The sequence below is a fragment of the Sebastes umbrosus genome, chromosome 12 (genome assembly GCF_015220745.1).
Source record: "Sebastes umbrosus isolate fSebUmb1 chromosome 12, fSebUmb1.pri, whole genome shotgun sequence".
In the NCBI taxonomy this organism is placed as follows: domain Eukaryota; kingdom Metazoa; phylum Chordata; class Actinopteri; order Perciformes; family Sebastidae; genus Sebastes; species Sebastes umbrosus.
The window spans coordinates 12,516,308-12,526,337 of NC_051280.1; the positions used below are offsets into that span (position 1 = coordinate 12,516,308).

The 10,030-nt window shown below is 38.0% G+C and overlaps 1 protein-coding gene across 3 annotated transcripts in view; it reads right to left on the minus strand.

Annotated features, from left to right (window-relative positions):
- Window positions 1-10,030, minus strand: part of atp6v1h (ATPase H+ transporting V1 subunit H) — a 29,615-nt gene that overhangs the window by 17,855 nt on the left and 1,730 nt on the right. For 2 of the 3 annotated variants that reach the window (XM_037787257.1, XM_037787258.1), the window contains exons 2-8: window positions 9,841-9,996; window positions 7,806-7,905; window positions 7,146-7,235; window positions 6,171-6,284; window positions 3,998-4,102; window positions 2,733-2,792; window positions 1,705-1,802 (exon numbers count right to left, since the gene is read on the minus strand). In XM_037787257.1, the coding sequence (XP_037643185.1) occupies window positions 1,705-1,802; window positions 2,733-2,792; window positions 3,998-4,102; window positions 6,171-6,284; window positions 7,146-7,235; window positions 7,806-7,905; window positions 9,841-9,947 (674 nt within the window). In that variant the 5' untranslated portion in view covers window positions 9,948-9,996. The remainder of the gene's footprint in view (window positions 1-1,704; window positions 1,803-2,732; window positions 2,793-3,997; window positions 4,103-6,170; window positions 6,285-7,145; window positions 7,236-7,805; window positions 7,906-9,840; window positions 9,997-10,030) is intronic. The other variant, XM_037787259.1, reaches the window with a different exon arrangement.

A 10,030-nucleotide genomic window follows, 5' to 3' on the forward strand; every position in this document is an offset into this window, starting at 1 on the left:
GTTATTTACGTAATATAATGCATCCATGTCATTAGTAAGTGTATGGTATGAACCTGTTAATTATCTCAGATTTTCTTTTGGCCGTCTGAATTGCAAAACATATTAATTGTACATATACATTTTTCGGATCCTTAGTACTATCCTTTTTTTAGGTCGATTTTTTGGTGGGGTGAAGTAAAAAAGTGTTTCTAGTAGTAGGTTAATTTTTCCAGCTACATCAACAATGTGACACATACTCACAAATTTTACTGAAATTGTGGCCTATGAAGATTTAATACAAATTGATTTGTGTTGGGAAGCTTAAGAGCATCACAAAAAGGGTCAATATGTGTCACATCAGAGCCACAGAGAGCGCTCAGGTCATCTTACTGGACTACCTGCACCCTTTACAAAGTGAGCTTAATTTGCTTCTACCAGGACAGACATTCACCTTTCTAGAGATGGCACTAACAGGTACATGAGGTCTTTTATTCCTGCAGTAATTGGCTTTTAAAAGAAAATGTAATTTGGCCTGTTACTAGATATGGATCTGACAGAGTGGTCGTCTAGTTCCTGGCTTCTTCTTCTTCTTGCTGCTTTCTCTAAGTGAGTTTGGTGATGAGCGATGATGACAAAAATGGCGTTGGTCTTACTTTGGTATTTTTCAACTTAGACCTTATTTTCCCTAAGCATTTGTGTCTAATTGACTTATAGGGACAACAATTTGTAATATAGGTTGGGCAAGTACTACTCTTCATAAAATGTTGGTCCTCCAAAAACGTTTTGTTAGGATTGCATCTCGATCAGAGTCACACATCTCCTCTGCTCATCTATTTCAGAAACTCCAGATTATTACTATGTATGACATCAATATTTCTCAAATATGTGTTTTTACTTATAAGATACTTTCTGGTGAAGGGAATATTCCTAAGCAGACCTATTTTAAAGCAAATTCTCAGGTCCATTCTTACTCAACTCATCAATCTTTAGATCTTCATCCTCCTAGATTTCTCTACTAGTAGAGGTCAATTTTCCATAATAGTTAGGGGTACCAAATTATGGTGTTCCTTTTCATATCTATCAAAAAAACTGTTCATCTACTAAATGTTTCAAAAGATGCTTAAAGGGTCATTTATCTGCTGTTTTGTAACTGCTTTTCCCCATGTTGTCCATGTACTGAATGTTTTTTTTTTTTCACTCATAGTGTCATGTATGATTACTATTGCTCGGGAGTCAATGTAGATGTTTAAACCAATATCCCCCTCACAAACATACACATTTCTTGTTTTTTTTAATAAATATGTATTGTTATTGTTGTTATTATATATATCTTGTTCTAATTGTTTGTCATCACTATTACTTAGTCATTATTTCTATATATTAATCTTGTGTTCTCTATAACACTGTGAAATTGTAACACTATTTAGGTGTTTTTTTGCCTCTTCCTGCACTTTACATCATACATTTTTTTTTATGTTTGTGTAGTCTTAATTTGTGCAAATAAATAGAAATAAATAAACATCAACTGTTTTGTATCTATTATTGTTTTTACTCATTGTGGCACTTTTGTGTACTTTATTCTAAATTGACGGCTGTCTGTAAGCCTCGTTGCCCTCTCTCTGTCTCCCTCATATCCAGCTGTCATTTCTCTACCGTCTTTAAAAAAAAAAAAATCTAGACTGTGAAAAACTGTAGGAACCTTGTTTATAAGGAGTTATCACTCACCAGTTGACTCCATCAGCCTCCACCCAGGCAAACCTATACTCATTGACCCTCAGCATCAGCTGAAGGCACCCAGCAACACACTGGACGTACTGAGAGCTCTGCAAAGGACAGAGGCAAACATTTACTCAAACAGAAGCGTGTGCCTTAGCTGTGTAATCAGGAAAACAAACAAAATGTTAGAAGGTCAAGTACAATTAGTGCAACAGTTGACAAGCAGATAGAGCACACATAGAAGAAGGCCAGTCCAAAAACTTGCATTACCGCCACCGATCAAACCTGAGGCATTGCACATGCAGTCTATAGTATTATACACTAACACATGCTAGATCACACAGACCTAATAGTACAATGCAGAGCAATAGCAGGGAAAAGTGTCCCTTCACACCTGAGCAGAATAATGTAAATTGAGATTAGAGTGGAGGAAGCTGAGAGGAGGAAATAGATCACATTAATCTGTTAATTAAGAGAGGTGGAAGAAAAGAAGACCAGCAAGAAGAACAGGCAGCGGTGAGGACAGAAGGGTGGAGGAGTGGAGGTTACCTGGCTGAAAATGCAGAGGAAAAGATGGCGTTCAATTATTAGATAGCACTCTGTCAATAGGTTTCTGAGCACACTTCTCAGAATAATTACGCTAGAAAATGGTAGGATGCTGCTGCTGTGCAAATGATAATCCAATGTCCCCTTGTTGTTACCCTAATGTACAGGAAAAGCTGTTTGTCATGCGCTTTCAGCATTAAGGAGAAGTGGCTTACTGCATGCAATGTCTACAGTTAGAACAGTGGCAGCAAACCATGCTGTGTAAATGGAGAACCCCTCTAAATGTGCTCTAACAGAAGCAGGACTCCAACAATCTGAAATTATTAATGAAAGACTGGAGTGCAAGAACAGGATGGGAGCGATAAAGAGGGGAAAGAAAAGATGTGAAAGTCCAGTGACACCTGACAGATGCCAGCTTGCAAAGACCCTGACATTTTCTGTCTTTTTAGGAAGCGCCAGATCGACCAAAGACGCACTTCACTCATACTCACTTCACTGGGGGAAATAGTTCCTGCTCCTGAGACTGATTCTGGACCTGTACCATGCAGGTTCTAATGAGAGATAAACAAAACAAACAGGTGCACAATTGTTCACAATCCATCGCTTTGAGCTACAGTGGCACTGTGACTAGACAGTATGTGCTGTAAGCTTGACCACAAGTGCAATTCAGTGACAGTGGATGATCACTGATTGGTTGATTGGCTGTGGAGGAGAGAAATTATTAAAACAAAAATGCAATTTCAAGAAGCAGTTATAGTTTAAGAACATATTTTGCAAAGACAGAAAACAAAGAGAGACTGACAAGATCATGCTTTTGTAAGAGCAGACTATATCTGAATTGCAGAACACCTCCGGATGTTTTAGAAATACTGGTGTAGCACAAAAGAGACTGGGAATCAATATTCAGGTGTTTTATATCAGCCCACTCTTTGGTGCATACATCTGCCAGGGCAAAGCCAGCCCCGACAGTGCAGCTTTCATCGAACTGCCTCAAGGTCTGACAGGCCTGCTCAAACTCAACACGAATAAATGCATTACATTCATTCTGACAGGGTTTTCACCGTGAGCCCCAAACAATAGAATTGAATTAAGGGAAAATGCATATAGAGAGATAGAAAGTAGAAATCACTTTGGCTGTTTAGATAAAATAATTAAACTCATTGGAAAAAAATTAATAAATTAAAATAAAGAAGCCAATGTCTCTTGAGCTTGATGTTCCAATATATAAGAAATTAATAACCCATGACATGATCAATTTAATCAGTTAATTCATTTCAAAACTCAATTATACAGTATACTGAGTATACACAGACAGTTGATTTGCACATTCATGCTGCCAAGAGGATGAATCCCAATGAATTGGACCTTTCTAACTGCACAATAGTTAACTTTTAATTTTCATTTAGCATAAACTCAACTTCTTCATAATTAACATGCAACATTTATCTTGAAAAATAATGACATTGAAAATAATAAATTGATTGATTTTGGCAACAATCAGGCAACATGTTTCCCCTCCCCTTACACAACTACTGTACTGTACTGTACTGTATTGTAGTGGTCTATTGTTAGTCACATAAAACAGGCAGAACATACAATTTACAGTAAAAAAAAAGCACTGTAAAATTACAAAAAATATAACAACAACAAATCACTGATAAAAGCCACTGAAACCACCTCAGTAAACCAGTTATTTAGAAAGACAGACTTTGATACATCACAAGATATTTTATGAACGACATTCAGATGTACATACCTGTGAACTGAGTTGGCTTTTGATCCAGTTGAAGTAGTAGTTCAGATCACTTCCCTCCATCAGATCACGGCCCCAGGCAGCCAGCTTAGCGATGATCCTCGCCGCCTAATAAAGGAAGGATGACATTTTAAATTCATATTGTTGTGTATGGAAAGTCATTAAAAATGCACTGAAAGGTAAGACGGTAGAACATTTGTTACTTATTACTAAAACGGCAGCATTGGCAATCATATAGACTTATAAAACATTTCTTCATTTTTGATGTGAAATATGTAAAATGCGCACACAGTAAATGTATATTTTCAGCAGCAATGAGACAGATTCATTTTGGTGCTTTGTTTAGCCCTAAGACAGGTGTGTCAAAATCTATTTCGCTAAGGGCCACACAAATGAGAATCACATCAAGGGTCGCACATATACAGTTTATTGACGTAGTTTTATTTAATCGACAAAATAAAAATAAAAATGTCTTTGACATGGTGTATGTCTTAGCATTTAGTCAAGCAAATGAATGCCACAACAGCCAACAGCCAACCCACAACAACCTGTTTCAAAGGCCTGAATATCACAACTTAATGGTTGTGTGCGGCATTTAATAAAACAAAATATGTCCTGATGTAAAAGAAAAAATAATGACTCTTTAATTTTGTTCTTGCCCATATTTCTACAAGTCTCATATAGCCTGTTTCACAAGCCTGAATATGTCAACTCAATGGTTGTGTGGGGCATTTAATAAAAGAACAAAAGTAAAAGATCCTTGATCATGTAGTTTACATGTCCCATACGGCCTAGCCTTCTGGTATGCAATCGTCTGCACATAAAACCCTAAAAATGTGCCATCAATGCGTTTGCCAGCTTGCAGACAGTGGAAATACTATACTCTATTGGGGCCGAATCAAAATCTGCGAAGGGCCGGATTTGGCCCGCGGGCCTTGAGTTTGACAGTTGTGCCCTAAGGTAAGGAGGAACTAAAAAAAATTAAATAAAAGCTACAACTTTTTCCCTTTTGTAGCACTGGCTATATGATCATGTCTTCTATGATGAATTAGAGCAATTTAAATTCAAGGGAGAAATAAAGAAAAGACAATGAGGATGAAGGATGTGCACATGGAGATAACAAGTACTTCAATTTAAAATATCTTGTCCTGAAACCCACCAAAATAGGGGCTGAACTCAAAATATGATCTACAAATCTCATCTAAGTGCAAAAATGATTGAAGCCACATCAACTATCTCATAAACAATCTTGGCTTGTAAAATGCTTCCTGTGCCCTGTGATGAGATGGTAACCAATTCTACTCCCCAATTTCCTCCTTGCCAGGAGAGGATGCGTAGAAATATCGAGGCTCTAATTTAAAAGCGAGAGTCAGCATGACGGCTGGATTGAGTTAAAGTGCTGTGTCACAGACTTGGGGTCACATTAAGCCCACCTGCTGGACGCCATCTGGCTGGTCTTTCTAATTAAGCTGTGGGTGCCCTATCATAGCACTCAGTTTGTCGTTGGGTGGTCATCCTTCATGTGAGAAAAGGGTGGCGAGTAGAAATCATTACATTAATTGCTTGTTTTCGTGGAAAAAGGGAGAAGGTTGCTTTGTGAGGAATTATTGATGCCTTCCTATGATTAGAAGCAGAGTCACATCTGTGAAAAAATAATGTCTGTGAAATATGTTATGAATCCACCATCTTATCTGTGAAAATATGACCTCTGATATTCTGTTCAGTACACTATAATTTCTGATAGATTATGAATTTCAGCAACTAAAAACACCACAATGTGCTCACGTTTTAATGAGTAAATAAACCCCAGAGTTTTGGCTGAAGTGCCTCTACCCTGGAAATTCAAAAAATGCCTCTAGATTGTGAAAAAAGTATCAACATGGGCAGGGCATATTATAACGCAATATGTATAATTCAAATATTTATTTTAAAAAAAAGTGGTTTGGGGGTTTAGTTACTCTCTAAGCATAGACTAGAGATGTTTCCCCGTCTAGTTCACAGCCCACTGTGCACATAAGTTGACCTTGTTAATGCACAGACTGACATTGTTCCTCATGAAAGTCAAAAACATTTATTAATAGTACAATTTTGCTAGGGCTGTAGGATTGTACTGGGTTTGACGTGCACCAACTAGTCTAATGTTGCAGGAGCAGCTTCTGAATAACACTTCACTCACCATGTGGACAGTAAAAAGGTCCTGACGGTTCAGCATGGGAAGGAAGTAGGACCAGGCGGTGTTCTTCGTCTTCTTGGCGTAGTCAAAGAAGATGCTGACCCGCTGATGGTTCTCCTGAGTCACAGATGAATTAAGATTTGTAGATGAGCTCTTGGATCGTAAAGACTTATTTCCTGCACAGCTGGAGCAACTGATTGACTGCATGGAACATAACCCATGTTTACAAGCAACAAACTCATATTTTGATCAGGGTTTCAGTGCTGGTCCACTTGTCCTTGAAGGTTTCAATGTCCCGGACAAATGGGAGAAATTCTGGTCAAATATTATTTGTAACTATAAAGCACGGAATCTCTGTCTGTCTGTGGGTGTGTCCTTCGCATATTCCGTGCTTTGGGGGACTTTTGTAAGTTATTTTGGGGTCCAATGAGTTAGAGTAGGAACATAATTCAATATTTTTCACATGTAAACATCATAAAAAATCTATAGTTATTTGGGGCCCTATTAGTTGGGGGCCTAGGCAGTTGTCTACCTTGCCTAATGGTAAAGTCTGCCCTTGGTGTTTATTTTTGTGAGCCAGAGTGTATTTCACCTGTGTTTCTGACCGTGTCTAGCGGCAACTTGGGTGTGTGACAGAACAATGTCAAACTGTAGTAATAAAATATCACATGCTTTAGAAGAAGGGAAGCCAACTCTAGAGGCCGCGGGTCAGATTCAATCCCCTGGGCAATGCGGTAAAGACTCAGCCTTGGTACATGGGGCGCATGCTCTACCAGGTGAGCTACTAGAGTGCCGCTTAATTGACAATTATGTCCTATTTCTCCATTTAAAATCATGACATTGCCCAATACTTTAAATGCACACAGAATCGAAAGCAAAACTCTTGCTTGGTGGGGGTAAAATTATCTTCTCAAAATGTTTCTATACAATGCACAAAGATGTCCTATTTGTCCACACTCCGTGGGTCTGTCTGTGTACCTGCAGAGTGTCATCAATCAGAGTCAGGATGTACTGGACTGTCTGTTCCTTGGAGATGTGGGCCATCAGGTTCAGAAAGGTCTTTGCACACTGAGCAAAAAAAAAAATAGATATATACAAAGTCAGAAAGACACAGCACCTGTGCACCTATTGACAAATTGAACAAACTGCCTTTGCTTTTATTCTGCCCGACAGCTCTAAAACAGTCAAGAGACTAAACTCGGATAAGCAAAATGCTTATGTTACAGCATAACGGTGCTTTCAGGTCAAAAATAGCACTACAACAAAAGAATGCAGTTTAAAAGGCGTTTTAAAAGCCAAGACACTTTAGAGTGTTTAAAGTCTTTTCACTATGAAACAATGACAGGAGAGCAACAAATCCTCTGTCTCAATGCTTACATGGTAAATTGTACATTAGTACAATACCCTAAATTACACACTCCTTCCACTGTATAAAGTATAGGCACCAGCTCTGTGAGTTCACAAGAAGATAAAGAAAGAAGTAGCATGTTTTTTGTTTTATTTTCTTTATATTATTTATCTTCTTCGTGCAACCGACTGTCTGTCTTCTTAGTTTGGAAGGTTGTGAGGAGAACTGCTATAGCATGGGTTGGATGACGACATTAACTAAACATACAGACACTGTAAAGTACTCAATACCTGATGTCCTTCATTGGTCAGAATGACCTGTTTCTCCTCAGTGTTGGCCACCTCAAATTTCTTGATGAATTCACAGTCCTCTGTCGAGATCATCTGACTCCTACAAGAAAATTCATCACGACATTTTAGCACAATATGCAATCAATTACATACATTTTTAATTTTGAACAACACCTAGTGCATGTAATGGCTTTATTGTTAAGCACTTTGAGCTGCATTTTTGTATGAAAGGTGCTATACAAATAAAATAATTATTAATCATGAGGCATTCAGAACATTTCCTTTACATAGAACATACATGTATCCTGCTGACACTCTCACTGGAGGACTGGGCTTTGTCTCGTTACTAGCACGCTGCTTCTAATTGCACGAGCAGCTTGCACAACAATGGCAATTCACCAGAAATGCCACATGTTCTAGTTAAGACAAAACATAACACTGATGGTCCATAGAGGCAGCTAGTTTTAGTAAAACATGCTTTTAGTATATCCAAACTAAATGAAACAAGGAATCAAATCATCAGATGATTTTCTAGAAATGATTATGTGAGTCACAAGTCAGCTCTGCTGTATTAAAACACACAGGCTCAAAGAGGAAGTAGCACCCAAGACAGTGAATCACAACACAGGAACGAGAACAGAGCTGCTTTTAGATTGACACAATGCACTCGGTCTGGGGCTGCACGATTTTGAAAAAATATTTAAGTGTGATTATTTTTGACTGATATTGCAATTGTGATATGATCTGCGATATTAGAGGAAATGATAGTACACTATTCTCATTTTCATCGAAAAAAAATTTTTTTGCGGGGATCTGTACCAGTCTGCAGAATATGATGTGAAGGCCAGGACTGCAGCACGACAATATTTCATTTAGAATGATATTTTGGCACATATTTTGCCTTTAACAAATATTGCGCCTCCTGCGTTTTGAATATTGCAGTCGGACAAAATTTCAATTAATAGCGCAGCCCTAACTCGGTCTGCAATTATTACACTGATGCATTCAGAAAGATTGATGTAAGAGAGATAAACTTGTCTAAGAAAAATGTAATATGCTGATTTAAAAAAATAACAATATCACTATAAATAAATATATATACATATACATATTTTTAAACAAAACATTGTAACTTGCACAATTTGCTAATGTATATAGTATGTTATTCTTTGTTCATATTTCAGATTTTTTATGCTAGTTGTAGTAGTCGGGTATATTTATAGCGTATTCCAATATTCTTTATATTGTGTATTCTATGGATATATTACTCAAGTGTACATTTTATTTACTGTTCCGGTGCATTGCCTGGCTAACCTGTTGCTGTAACACAATAGTTTCCTAATCTGGGATCAATAAAGTATGCTAATATCTCAAAATATGCTAAATATGCAAATTATTCAGCAAAAATATATGCCACTTATTTTTTTATTTATGCCAAGTAGAGCGCTGAACCTCTCAATTTCATTAAAAGTAAACTTTCTGAGGAGAAATGTATGTAAATGAGGTGGACATAATATTAGAAATATCTTTCAATACAAATTAGTCAAGAGTTTGCATGTTCTCCCCGTGTTAGCGTGGGTTTTCTCCGGGTTCTCCGGCTTCCTCCCACAATCCAAAGACATGCAGGTTAGGTTAATTGTTGACTCTAAATTGCCCGTAGGTGTGAATGTGAGCGTGAATGGTTGTCTGTCTCTATGTGTCAGCCCTGTGATAGTCTGGCGACCTGTCCAGGGTGTACCCTGCCTTCGCTCAATGTCGGCTGGGATCGGCTCCAGACCCCCGCGGCACTGAATAGGATAAGCGGTTATAGATAATGAATGGATGGATAAATTAGTCAAGTAAAACACCACCACTAGACCTCAATAGTAAACATAAAGTAGAACCTTTCAGACAGTGTCAGCAAAAACTAAAAAGGTACAAGTTAAATTCATGGCAGAGCTGTTTGTGTTGAATTGCATTAGTACTGGTGTACCTAATAAAGTGTCCAGTGAGTGTATATTAACATGATGTATCTGCTGTTGTAGTGTGGACTTACTGAAGGTAGGACTGCCAGTTGACCAGGTTGGCCCGCACCTCAGCTGCCTTTGCAGCGATGATGTTGGTGGGGACTGCAGCATCCACAGCCCCGCGGATATCCATCATTTAATATGTCAACTACAGTAGATATCTATGGAGAAAAATCCAGCTTCACCTGAATGGGAAACACCAAAATTAACATCAGCAGA